This window comes from Eleutherodactylus coqui, chromosome 6 (genome assembly GCF_035609145.1).
Source record: "Eleutherodactylus coqui strain aEleCoq1 chromosome 6, aEleCoq1.hap1, whole genome shotgun sequence".
In the NCBI taxonomy this organism is placed as follows: domain Eukaryota; kingdom Metazoa; phylum Chordata; class Amphibia; order Anura; family Eleutherodactylidae; genus Eleutherodactylus; species Eleutherodactylus coqui.
In genome coordinates this window covers 20,028,467-20,042,751 of record NC_089842.1, presented here as the reverse complement: position 1 = coordinate 20,042,751, position 14,285 = coordinate 20,028,467, and the positions used below count along the sequence as shown (strand labels likewise).

Here is a 14,285-nt window from a genome sequence, read left to right as displayed (position 1 = left end):
CTAATAGTCAATCTGTATGGCTATGGCTGCACAATGACTTTTGCTATGAAAGAGGATGCGCAGCCAAAGACTGCGGTGTAACACAATGATATTGCACTGCTGATGAATTAGAAACAAAATTTCAGCACTTCTGTGGATTCTTGCAAACAAACAATATTTTATTTAAATAGCATTAATTAAAAACATCTTACAAAATTATATTTACGTATTTTGAATAAAGTTCATAATTTAATTTATGATATTTAAATAAAAAGCGGTTTTATGCTGCAATCCCCAGAAGTGGGAATGTTTTTTTTCTACCTCTATTAATGGTGTTCCTGCACCTGCCCGGGCGCCTAATGGGAAGTATGTCCATGTGGTGAGCTGGCATCCTGAATTGCATCGCACTGCTATTGAACTCACAGTGTCACAAGTTGTCACAATTGTAATGTTGCAATCACAAAAAATCCAACCGCAATCGTGCTAACATGTGACTTGTATCCATCATATGTCTGGTCATCTCTGTGCCCGGCTTATTATCTTCAATCCCAGCTGCAAATACACCATTAACCTCTTCCAATACACTGTCTAACGTCTTCCAAAATTCTGATTGAAGCCTGTGCAGCTGTAATGTCTGAAGACGCCAGGCAAGGTATTCTTACTGTATATTACTGGCCGCTCTGTTGTCGGGGCCTCTCCAGCATGTCCCATACCGCAGTACTGGCTCTAGCCAGCAGAAGGTACCATTGTATAATGGCAGAAAGAGAAGGCCCCCTAGGAAACCCTGAATCCAAAATTGGCTTGCAAAGGGTTAAGCCTTTTGTTTTTGTTTGGGCAAAATGGAAAGTAGTAGGGCTGCAGGAGAACAGACCTTAGGCTTTCATGCTATGTGAATAGTGTATATAGTGTATGATATGTATGTTAGTTTATTGAAGTTTATTATATGTTTGCATATAAGTATGTATTTACATTTTGGGTGGTAGGTAAGTTGGGTGGGGAACTGGGGGAGTGGGATTCACACTTGAGCTGTAGCCTGGCATGTCCTGAACACAGACTGGGCACAGACTGGAAGAGCGAATGTGGCCCCCAGACTGTGGCAGGCACAGTATACTATTATTATAGAAAAAAAATCCCTGGCATGGCTTGGCACGTCCTGGACTTTGAACTTGTGGAGCATGCAGAGCCTGAGCTGCACTGGGGAACCCAAAAAAATTAATTAAAAAAATTAAATATATATATGTATATAAAATTTAGGTAGTAGTTATTGTATGCTGATTGGACTTTGCATTTATGTTGGTTTTTAGTTACTTATTAGAGTTGAGCGAACATACTCTGCCGAGCTTAATGCTCATTCCAGTATTAGCATACTCGATGGTGCTCATTACTCGAATGAGCATCACGCCGTATTCAACCCCACCCCAGTTTTTGGCTCCTCCCCGCTGTGACGTGCCTGTTTTGGCTCCTCCCTGCCACAACGCAGCGCGCGCGTCAATGGCAAATTTTTTGACAGGCAGGCAGGGGAAGAGAGAGAGCGAGAGAGAGAGAACCAAGAAAAAAAAGAAGCTCGGGACCCAGCATCCCACATACAAAAATGCTCGAGTCTCCCATTGTAGTCAATGGGGTTCATTACTTGAGTAGAGCTCTCGAATTTTACGAAAAGCTCGACTCGAATAACGCGGACCCGAGCATTTGGGTGCTCGCTCATCTCTATTAGTTATGTTTGTATTTATGTTATTGTTTCTTTGGTTTGTGTGATCTCAGATGTAGGTTCTATGGCTTTATGTTCTCTTTTAGGTATATGAGTTATACATTGCGTGTGTGTGTGAGTGTACAGCAGTAGGAGGGAGAAGGGAGTCTGGATATAGACATACACTGGTTTTTAATTTTTATAATAAAAGATCTACAGGATGCAGCTTTTCCCCTTTATTATGTAGAAAAATATCACACATATGGTGTCACTTCGTTTGTAATGACCCAGACAAATAAGTTAGTACATTATTTAACCCACACAGTGGATGCTATAAAAAAAATTACAAAAAACATGGGAAAACAGCAAATCTTTCATATATTGCCTTACAAAAACAAAATAGAAAGTGATCAGTGCATTGCACAGATCAAAAATGAATAAAGAAAAGCTCAAATGACATCACTGCAAAAAAAAAAAAAAAATTTTTACAAATTCGGTATTGGTGTAAATAGGCCGACCAGCAGAATTAATTTAACATATCATTTCTACTGAACGGTGAACGTCGTTAAAAACAAAAATAAAAAACATGCCACAATTGAAAATTTTGTTAATCTTGTCTCTAGAGATGTTCCCAAAAATTGGATAAATGAAGGCTAGAGTTCACAGAAAACAAGTAGTTGGAAAAATAAACATGCTATGAGTCTTGGAATGCAAAATGTGATTGTTCCCAGCAAGAGAAACCACGTAATCTTGTAGATATGAGACCTTGGAATGCAGCGACACAAAAGCAAATGTTTTTTTTTTAAGTGTTTTTTGTGTACAAATAGCAAAACATTAAAAAAAGTATAAACTTGGTTTCGCCAGAATTGTTGCGACATTATTTATTTTGCACACTGAACCCTGAAAAATAAAATCCAAAAAACAAATGACAGAATTTATTTTTTTCCCAATCCCCCTAAAAAGAATAATAAAAGTTATACAAGACATTATATGTACCCAAAATTATTAGAAATTACAACTTGTCCCACAAAAAACAAGCCCTTATATGTCAAAGGAAAAAATTATTAAGTCCTGGAATGCGACAATAAAAGGTTACATGCAAACAGGCTTTCTTGCTAATGAGTTAAGAAAACGTAAGCAAACGTCACATTATGTATTGATGCTTCAGTGTTAGAACATGTATGACTTGCTGTGTTCAGGCTGCTGGTTTACCATGTTTGAACACTATACATTCTTTTGCGCTGTTTTACACGATAAGTAAAGTTACCACTGGGCTGAGCTGATCAGAAAGGGCACAGTAGTGGCTTCACTTAGTTGATGTCTCTTGTTTTTCGTTAACTAAGAACTCGCACATGAGAGAGCTCTGATCCCAAATCAGATCCTGGTAGCCTTATTGCCGATTATAAATTATGACCAACTACTGATGAGCACATTTAGATAATTGTATATACTATATATCACCAATAGAGAGCAGAGCTGAGCACATGTGCATCATGAAAGAAATAGATAGAATACTCACAGTACAACTCAGCCTCCAAGTCATCACCTAGACAAAATATACAAAAAATGTCTTCAATTTCTGAAATTCAACTGTCATGATAAAAAGCCAGCATAAGTAAAGAAGGTTGGGTTACACAAGCTGCAAAATAATGCAAAACTGCAACTACACATAACCAAGTAGAACAATATAGTTTCTCTTGCATATGAACTTGCTATTTAATAACAAAGGGGGCGGGGCCTCCTTGGGATGAGTCCTCTCTTTGCAAGGGCCCTATAACAGGAACGTGTTCTCCCGCTATCATATGTACACACTTGTTCATTGTTCAATGAAGTTACTTGAATCTAGATGTTCAAAGTGTTCCGATCCCGAAATATCCTATTTGCGTGCTTCACACACCATATGGAAATTGCTGTGGACAGTTCTTCTTCCAAACTCATCCAGGCTCTCTTGCCCTTGTTTGCTCAAGTACACCCATCTTCATGTTGATTGACGTCACCACTTTAGGAGCCGGGGACAGATTCCAGATAAACTGTACCTGTACCGCTATTGGGGTTTTGGCGCATGAAAATGACATCATTGAGGATAATGATCAGATGAGATTACGAGACTGTATATGCCCCAAACCCAAAATGTGCCGCAAGAGCAATGTATCTCATCCATATGGCACCTCTGGTTCTTTGAACTTGAAACATCAATCAAGATCAAAATGGGCGTGTTTCAACAAAGAAGGCAGAGAGTGACCAGACAAGTTTTGGTAAAGAATAGGGATGAGCGAGTATACTCGCTAAGGCACTACTCGCTCGAGTATTGTGCCTTAGACGAGTATCTCCCCGCTCGTCCCTAAAGATTCAGGGGCCGGCGCGGGGCGGGGAGCTGCAGGGCAAAGCTGGGAGGAACGGAGGGGAGATCTCTCTCTCCCTCTCTCCCGCCCGCTCTGCCCCGCTCCCCGCCGCAACTCACCTGTCAGCTGCAGCAGCACCCGAATCTTTAGGGACGAGCTGGGAGATACTCGGCTAAGGCACATTACTCGAGCGAGTAGTGCCTTAGCGAGTATACTCGCTCATCCCTAGTAAAGAACCATCCATCAGTCAGTTTAACAGCAATATGCATATCACAAGGAAAGCACAGAAAATAAGATATTTCAGGACTGGACTCCTAGTGGAACAAAATAAGGGTACATTTAGTTTCATGCTAGTCCCAAATCTTATTATAGGATTCCTTTGGAGTGCTATATTCAAGCGACAGACTTCCTTTAAAGGGGCTTTCCAAGTTTAAACTATTGAACACCTATCCCCAGTATTGGTTATCAATAGCCAATTGGGGGAGGTCCATCACCTGGGGTCACTGTGCTACTAAATGGAGCCACTGTGTGCTCTACACTCTGCAACACTCCCTAATGGTACTACTGACACAATTTCCATTCATTTGGGTAGGGAACCTCTGCTAATCTACTATTGACAACTAACCCTAAGGATAGATTATGAGTAGTTTAAACCTGGAAAACCCCTTTAGCCCCTTGAAGACATCAGCCACATATATATGAGCAGAATTGGAATGGCATGAGCTGACACCCGGCCTCAACAGCCATGATCAGGGCTCAATCCAGCTACAGCTGTTAACCCTTTAAATGCTGCAGTCAATTCTGATGGCATCATTTAAATGGCCAAATTGGCATTCAGAGGTCCTGAACAGCCCCAGTGTGGTGAGACGGTGGGGTTCCATTTAGGTGTCATGGAAACCCCTAGAGCATCCAAGGATATCTGCCTGTGGTACATCTTAATAGGACACTTGTAGAAATATAATGTACTGTAATATTGAAGTACTGCAGTATACTGTATAAGCGATCAAACAATCTCAAGTTCAGTTTCCCTATGGTAATAAAAAAATGTAAAATAAGTGCATTTTTTAAATTCTAAAAAGTAAAGAATATTAAAAAGTAAACAAAAAATCCTTTTCCCATAATATTAATAATGAGGATAATTATCAGAATAAAAAAAAAGCTCTCAACAAAAAAACATATTTGGAAGCAGTACAGCTGTAAAAGTCTGATCTAGTAAAATAGTATTTTACTGCACGGTGAATGTTTTCTGAAAAAAACATGCATAAGGGCTTATTCAGACATGCATATATCAGCCAGGTTTTAATGCCTGGTCAATATACGCTGTCCCTCTCTGCAGGGGGAGGAGGCGGGCCAGGCCAGGAGCAGTGCACTGAGCTCCTGCCCCCTCTCCGCCCCTCGACACTATTTGCAATGGGAGGGGCGGGACAGGAGCAGAGCTACGTCTCGCCCCGCCCCCTCCCATTGCAAATAGTGGCAAGGGGTCGAGAGGGGGTGGGAGCTCAGTGCACTGCTCCCAGCTCAGCCCACATCCTCCCCCTGCAGAGAGGGACAGCGTATATCGGCCGGACGTGAATACCCGGCCGATATACGCAGATCTGAGTAAGCTCTAATGCTGGAATTGCGCTTTTTTTGATCATCCTGTCTATAAGTAAAAACATAATAAAAAGCGATTTAAAAAAAGGTATGTACCCCCAAATAGTACCAACGAAATCCACAGGTCTTGCAAAAAGCAAGCCCTCACGCAGCTTCATTGACAGAAAAAAATATATATATATATGGGACCCTTCAAATGGGAATATTCCAAAACAGCAATGCAGAATATGTCCTTCTGCCGAATATTCAGCATCAAAATCCGAACTGCTAATTAGTAGATTTTGGTGTGGAATTAAAAATAGCAGAATGCTGCCGGTAATTCAGCACCAAAGTCCACCGTTTGCAGTGCGGAATTTGGTGTGGAGTTCAGGGGAAACATATTCAGCGATGCTTGTACGGTATATTCTGCCCCGTGTGAAAGGTCCCTTGTGGCCATTAGAAAATGGTGACAGAAAATAAATTTTTTGTGCTACAGCAAAAAATATAAATTTGGTAATCCTACCGACGCCAGACTAAAGTTATCATGTCAGTTTTGCTGCAGTGTGTACACCGCAATACAAGATCCCATGAGATGATGCAATTGCATTTTTCCCATTTCACTCCAGATTTTAAAACGCTTTTCAGTATATGATCCATTAAATAGTGGCAATGCAAAATGCAACTCAATGCGCAAGAAACGATCCTCAGACAGCTATGTGGACGGAAAATAAAAAGATGTATGATCTTTGGAAGGTGGGAAATAGAAAAACAAGTTGTGTCTTTGAAGGGCTAAGTAACAGCACAAAGCTAATACTCTTCAAAAACAAACAAAAATGTACTCAACATGACCACTAGGTGGTGATGTGTCTCCCATATATAGCCTATTCTACAAGAATCTATTCATAGACGTTGAGGACATGAAGGAACACGAAAAACATGAAATTAATTTAAAAAATGTAGAATACAGCTGTCAACTTGAACTATGCCTACATAGGGAGGGTTTGTCGCGGATCCTCCATGTGGGCCCTTCACATGGAAATCTGTGACATGTGAGTATTCAAAGCGAATGAGATTTTAAAAATCTCGTTTTTACACGCTGGAAAAATTCCACTGCGGAAATGGACATGCGGTGCAGAATTTAAATCCGCAAGATGTCAATTACAGCAGCTGATGTTTGATGCGGAATCCACCTCTTCAAATGAGAGCGTGAATCCCGCATCAAATCCTGCATCAAACTTTGTACCAATCTGTTTTTCCATGCAGATTTTGCTCTGCGGAATGCTCCGCTCTGGACACTCTGCAGCACGTAGGGTTTATTCAGATGACTGTATTTACGCAGGTATTTCCACATGTTTAAATGTCGCACATAAAACGAGAACGTGTGAAGCATTGGATTTCAATGGCTTCATTCAGACAAACATGTTGTTTCCATGCAAATTATTCAAATGCGAAAAATAGGACCCACTTGACCATCTTTTTGATGTGATGCATGAAAGGATAGGTCTTGACTAGAGATGAGCGAGCATGCTCGCTAAGGGCAATTGCTCGAGCGAGCATTGCCCTTAGCGAGTACCTGCCCGCTCGAGAGAAAAGGTTCTGCTCGGTGAGCAGTGAGTTGCGGCAGTAAGCAGGGGGAGCGGGGGGGGGGGGGAGAGGGAGAGAGAGAGAACTCCCCTCCGTTCCTCCCCGGTCTCACCCGCCGCTCCCTGCCCGACGCCGGCAGCCGAACTTTTTCTTCCGAGCGGGCAGGTACTCGCTAAGGACAATGCTCGCTCGAGCAATTGCCCTTAGCGAGTATGCTCGCTCATCACTAGTCTTGACCTATCTTTTGCTGTGAACGCAGCGCATGGACTTCCATTGCAGCTGGAAAAAAGGGAGGGTGGGGAGTCACCCTGCTAACAACGCTGAGAAAAGAAGTAATTGTCATTCCAAGCATTTTTTTTCCGATAATTGCTTGTTATCAGTTCCGTGTGTATTTTAACATATACGCAGGCAGCTCCCTGAGTGAATGGCTATAAATATGACAATTAAGATCGTGAGTCAACTGTGGCAAAAATTCATTTATGTGAATATACGGGCGAACGTATGTTTGTGTGAGGAGCCCTTATAATTATTGTGTTTTGTAGCATTTCTTTAACCCCTTAAGGACCAAGCACTGTTAATTTACTGTACTTGGTCCTGGGCATTAATCCCCGCCGATAGCAAAAATACGGCACAGGATTAAAGCCTCTGCTGCTGAAATCAAGCAGGAACCAGGCCGAGTTCTCAGATGAGAACCTAGAGGTGAAGGAAGAAGCGATTTTTAACCACTTCTGCCTTTTCCTTTCCCATGTACATAGCGCTCAATGAGTGCTATGTACTAAGAAGTAAAAGTAGAAGTATAACATCCACTAAGTGCCCCGGCGATCACGTGACCACTAGGAGATCCATGTCACAGTAGAGCTGCAGGGTCCTAGAAGACCCTGATCAACTCTGCCAGTGATTATTGTCACTACAGGGGGATGTTTTCCCTTGTAACTGGGGCTCCTTCGGATAAGGCTCCTATGGATGCCCCAGCTACCATGGAAAAGGATGAAATAAAAAATGAAGACCATGCAAATTACCGTCAGGGGTCTTATATGGCATCATGGGGTCATCAATAGTAAAAAATGGTTTTAAAAATATGTAAAACAAAATTACAGAATAAAATAAAAATATATACATAAAAAAGAAAATGACCCAAAGCCGTCACCAACCGGAACCGTCACCGTATGCAATCCAAAACTACACATATTATATATCAAAACGTCCGAAACAAAATCAGGAACCCATTCCTGTACTTTAAGCGTAAATATACTGATTGAAAAAGAACTGCTAATGTTTAAAAAATCTTTTTTTTTAGCTTTTTACCCCCAATAAAATAAAAATATGGAAAAAAAGTCAATGAAAAAAGACAAAAAAATAGCCCTATATGTCGCGGAAAAAAAAGCACCAAAAATAATTTTGGTAGCTGAAGGACAAAAACTAGGGCAGTAAACAACCACATGGGTAAAATCCCTAAAAAGTGTCTGGTACTTAAGATACAAAACAGCCTGGATCTTGGGCCTCGTTCAGACAAGCGTTTGTTTCATGCTGCTATAGTCCTGAAAGGATCATGTGAACGGGCGACTTTAAGCTCCGTGAAGTCGCCCGTTCACACAATCCGAGACGTGTGCTGCGTGCTTTCAAGGTTGCCAGAGGAGAAGGAAAAACACGCAGCAACGATGGGACATGTCTTATCTTAGCGCACCTCGGAGCCGACATGTGAGTTTGCTCGCATGTCCTCTCTTTGTTAAACGCGCTGTATCAGAGCGTCTAACAATCGTCCATGTGAACACTTCTATAGGAACCTATTGGTTCCTATAGAATCCCGTGTGAGCGCTGCTTAGCTGCGCTAAAAACACGCTTGTCTGAACGAGGCCTTGAGGGATTTAGACAAAGTTTATCTTAAATTTTTGCTCCTGATATCTTTGGCTGTAAATCACGTATCAGTGAGATCTAAAATAATCTACAGAATTATATGTTTCCAGACAAAAAATAGATGGGAAAAATATCTGTAAACCAAACTTTCTCAGAGTATGAAGGCTGAGAGCTTACCGCAGACTCCCAGAGTGAAGGTCAGCAATGTGAAGACCCCAAGCCAGTCCATGACTAATCTGTAGAGAGAAGAACAGAAGGTATAATGCAGCCCTATACTAAAAAGTATCACAATCATTCAGAAGAGAATTGTTGGAGCATAAACTCCTTCATAGACGGCTAATCGGTAAAAAAAGATGTATTAGGACTTTAAAGGAGTTACCAGGCAGCACCCACTGATACACCGGAGTCGGAGTAGAAGCCGCTGCTCCAACCTCTGTGTAGTGGCCGGCGCTGGAAACTGCAAGCGGAGCTTTCATTGAAATCAATGGGACCCTAGCCTGCAATTACAAGTGCCGGCCACTATACAGGACAGAGCAGTGGCTTCCGCTCCAACCCCAGTATATTCCCTTGATAGCTTTGAAAAGTGCCTCAATGATCATATCCAGAGAATTGTGGTCAATGGTTCCTACTTGGACTGGTTCTTGGCTTTAAGTGGTGTACCCCAAGGTACGGTACCGGGTCCTCTACTCTATAACTTATGTATTAAAGGGGCTTTATCGCCAAAGACATATATTCCCAATCCACTTGGTAAGGGCTAAGTAATTGAACATTGGGGGTACAACCGCTGGCAGCATACAAGTCCCTAGAACTATGTCCCCAAAAGCCCCAGGGAATGCAGCAGTGGTGCACGTTTTCAACCATCACTCCATTTACTTCTGTGGAATAGGCAGAGATCGATGTGCTCAGCAATCTCCATCCGTCCCATAGAAGTAAATGGAGCGATGGCCATGCATGGCCACCACCACTCCATTCACAGAAGCATTCCAGGGTGCAGTTCTCATGATCGCAGGGGATTCATACTAGAGCAATGCATTTTGTAATTGTCTCTATTGAATTGACATGTCATTTTCAAAAAAAGTGCGTTAAAATCATATGTGCGAGATGCTATGCGTTTTTCTCGCAAAATGCAAATTGCTATCACAGGAAAAAAAAATCACATTTGCAGGTGCGAAATGGTCACGTTTCTAGGCTGATATCGCACTTGACTTAGGCCGGTTTCAGATGAGCCTATTCATACACGTCCCTAAAAGGATCCATATTACGGATGTGCTGCGGATGTCATTATGACGGTATGTCGCCAGTATTTGCCGCTGTATTTTTTATTTTCTCCTGGGTAAATACCGATCCATATTTACCCAATAGAAAGGCAGCGTCTAGTAGGGCGCACTTTATCCCCGTATTTAGTCAGTGTTTTTCAGCTGATGTAAATTTATGTATCTATTCACACGGACGTTTTTTAAATACGCAGTATGACCTATTTTTTTGGATTTGCCTCCGCATCGCTATTATTTTCTATTGGGTAAACATGGGTTAGTATTTACCAAGTAGAAAAAATAAATGGCGATAAATACTAATCAAATACTGATGAAACACTGATCACATACATATGTAATGTCATCAATAACACGTCCGTAACACGGATCCATATTACCTACTAGAGACGAGCGAGTATACTCACTAAGGCACATTACTCGAGCGAGTAGTGCCTTAGCCGAGTATCTGCCCGCTTGTCTCTAAAGATTCGGGGGCCAGCGGGGAGCGGGGAGCGGCGGGGGGAGCAGGGAGGAACGGAGGGGAGATCTCTCTCTCTCTCACCCGCTTCCCCAGCTCCCCGCCGCAACTCACCTATCACCCGCGCCGCTCCCCGAATCTTTAGACACGAGCGGGGAGATACTCGGCTAAGGCACTACTCGCTTGAGTAATGTGCCTTAGCGAGTATGCTCGCTCATCTCTATTACCTACATGTTACAACGCACTTGTCTGAAAGCAGGCTAAATAGCACAAATACAGAGGCAAATACGGGGGAAAATAGGTGTTTTAAAAACGACCGTGGAAAATAGGGCCATGTGAATAGATACATAGATTTACATTTGCTCTGTATCACGGTACGCAAAACACGGGCCAAATCCGGAGCTAAAATATGCGCATATGAAGGCTGTCTAAGGCCGGCTGCACGCGAACAGGTCAGATTTCGTACGCGATAGCAAGTGCAATGCGTGCTTTACCCAATGGGAAACACTCTGCGATCCTCTGCCGAGTCTTTTGGGATCGCTACTTCCCTGAAGTGATGGGAGGTATTTTTAACACAAAAGTGTCTTATGTCCGCGGTGACATCACATGCGAGTGAGAGAATATCGGGACGAGTTTTACAGCCCAATATCGCACTCGCCTGTGTGAAATTAGCCTAAGGCTTCTATGGGAGCGTTCAGAGGAAGGAATTTTGGATGCGCAAAAACATCTGAACATTCCCATAGGAAACCATTGGTTCTAATAGTCGGAAAGGTTTTAGGCGCGTGATTTTTGTACATGTAAATCCCCATGTGAAAGAGGCCTAAAGGTGCATTCTCATGGGGAATTTTTATAGTGAGTTCTGTCCGATAGCGATATGGATGGACCTCATGAGTGAAAGTATGTGGCTGCAATGTGTTTATTCAGATGAGCGTTTTCTCTCACAGCGATGCTACTGGATTGAAAAATTGCTCCATATCCTATGTTTGGGCGATTCATTGCAAGGAATAGCCCATTATTTTTTATGGAAGCTTAAAAAAATACCCCATGGCACTCACAAGCCCTGCGATCTGCAAGCGAGTGCAATTTTTACCACTGAAGCTATTGAAAGCACTTGCAATCGTTTCACGCATGTGAAAATCACAAGTACATAGACGCAATGGGATTTTTAGGCAAACGCGCATCATGCTCACACACAAAATCACAGGTTTAAAAGTTCTCTATTGGTCTGAGGTTCTCGGACGTTAACGTACTCACCCATGTGAATGCACAATGGGGGGACATTTACACGGGCGGGTATGATATCGGGCTCAGAAACTCGGAACGATATCATGCTAGTAAAATTACAATGTTCAGTGCGAGTGGGTTGCGATTTGCAAGACAATTGCATCACATCCCAGAACATGCGATTTTCAGACGCGTTCTTCAGGTACGTGAAGATCCCATGTATTTTCAATAGCAAAAATTAAAAATACCATCGCACTCGTATTAAACTCGTATATACATGCAAGTGCGATGCAATTTTTTTTCTCACCAATTGGAAACCATGGACGAGATTTCTGCAAACTTGCAGAAAAATAGAACGTCCTCCGATTTATCTATCCAGCAGCATCCCTGGGAGAGAAAAGTCACACATCTAAATAGTCCCACTGAAAATAATGAGGTCTATTGCAGTGCGCATTTTGTGCGTCTCGCCCTGGAGTGAGAAAAGGAACAAAGAAGAACGCCTAAACTAATATGGAGCCCTCAGGGATCTTAGCTAATGAGGAAAGACTTAAAAACATACAATTATTTAGTCTTAAGAAGAAGAGATGTATAAGAGGGACACGAGGACCCTGTGAACGTATATACATGGCAGTACAAAAAATATGGTGAAAATCTATGGAAAAATCCCCTGTGAAGGCTAGGGGGCGCTTTTTCCATCTGGAGAAAAAAAAGCTCAATCTTCAAAGGCACTGAAGCTACTATGAATCTGTAGTGCAGTAACCACAGATTTGGTCACAGATGAAATAGTTGATGGCTTCAAAAAGGATTTAAGCGATTTCATAGAACAAAATAACATTTATGGAAAACTATAGAATTCGTGGTTTGAATGTTGATTCAGTATTATTGCAACTTGGGATCAGGAGGAAATTTTTTTGCCTTTTGCAGCAAATTGGCTCATGCCTTATTGGCAGAGGGTACATTCCTCTAGAACAATGGGGGGAATAGGATTCTAGCATTTACCCACATCCCTTTCACTCATCAATATAATCTATTTAATCCCTTGGTTGAACTTGATGGACACAAGTCTTTTTTCAGGTGTACTATATACGTATGTAACTATGTAAACTCAACTGTAGCAAAGGGCAAGACAAAGGAGGTGGGAGGTTTCTAAACTTTGTTTCCATGACTCTAATATTGGGCTATTATTGTAAACTGAACTGTAGCAAATGGCAAGACAGAGGAGTGGGGTTGCAAACGTCTTACTTTTCTCGGGTCCTAACTTGGCTTCAGGGGTCTATAACTCTGTAATTAGGCTATTATTTGGTCTTTTCCATGTTAGTAATTCTAGTTTAGGATACTGAGAAAAAGCCCAGATAATACCAACCTATAAGACTATGAAGAAGAGATGTAAAGAGACTTACCAGTCAGGACTGTTGGGAAGAGAGTCACCTTCCTCCTAGAGCCCTAGTGTATATACATATCTATATGCTAATACCTCTGTCGATACCTCTGTTCTACCTGTTTAAGGAGGGTTCATTTCTCCTCTCTGCAATGGCTTTCCCAGTATGCTCAACCAGATGAGGCAGATCAGCTGAGACTTCAGATGTCTACCATCAGACATAATTCTACAAACTAAGTAAACACTTAATTATAATGCTTTGTTTCCCATGGAAAAAAAATCGAAGATATCGACAGACATGAGGCCCTGAGCTTGAAGACCTCAACATGGAGAAGCCAGCATAGAGAATTAGTGTAATGCCAATGGCAGATTATGCGACTGCTATGCGATCTGTGTGTAAATGGTCTGCACAAATTAAGCTTTAACCATGGGGCAAACAGTCCATCAAGCCTCCCGGTAGTGATACCACTTTCAACTCTATTAGTGATCTCAATGTGGGTTGAAAATCATCTCCTCACAAACAAGGCTATAAACATGCAGAGAAGCTGCATAGGAGGCACAGGAAACAGTCTTGACTTATCCTTTGCACTCTGGAAGTTGCACCACTATCTGGAACAATGGGCACCACTTGGCTTACTTGCAATGATTCGGCCAAGGTTCTGATGTTGTTGCTAACAGTTGCTCACTAGGAAAGGTTAACTGCATTCTTGGAACTGTATTACTGGACTCCCAGTTCGATCCCAAGAATGAGGGTTTCATTTCCCTCTCTGCTTGTCTCTGCAGAGTCGCTTCTCTCACACAGTGATGTCAGAATGAAGGGAGTGCTGGACATGCATGTTTCATTCATTTTAAAAGGGCTGATGAAAATACTTAAACACTTGCCGTTCAGCTTATCTTCACAGTCCCATTGAAAGTGAATGGAGCATCAGTGTGC

General features: G+C 42.1%; 1 protein-coding gene across 1 annotated transcript in view; it reads right to left on the bottom strand.

The window, feature by feature from the left end:
- LOC136633501 (collagen alpha-5(IV) chain-like) overlaps positions 1 to 13,495 on the bottom strand; it is a 191,095-nt gene extending 177,600 nt beyond the window's left edge. The window contains exons 1-3 of the mRNA XM_066609262.1: positions 13,374 to 13,495; positions 9,196 to 9,254; positions 3,186 to 3,212 (exon numbers count right to left, since the gene is read on the bottom strand). Coding sequence (XP_066465359.1) covers positions 3,186 to 3,212; positions 9,196 to 9,247 — 79 coding nt within the window. The 5' untranslated portion in view covers positions 9,248 to 9,254; positions 13,374 to 13,495. The remainder of the gene's footprint in view (positions 1 to 3,185; positions 3,213 to 9,195; positions 9,255 to 13,373) is intronic.
- Positions 13,496 to 14,285: the final 790 nt, after the last annotated feature.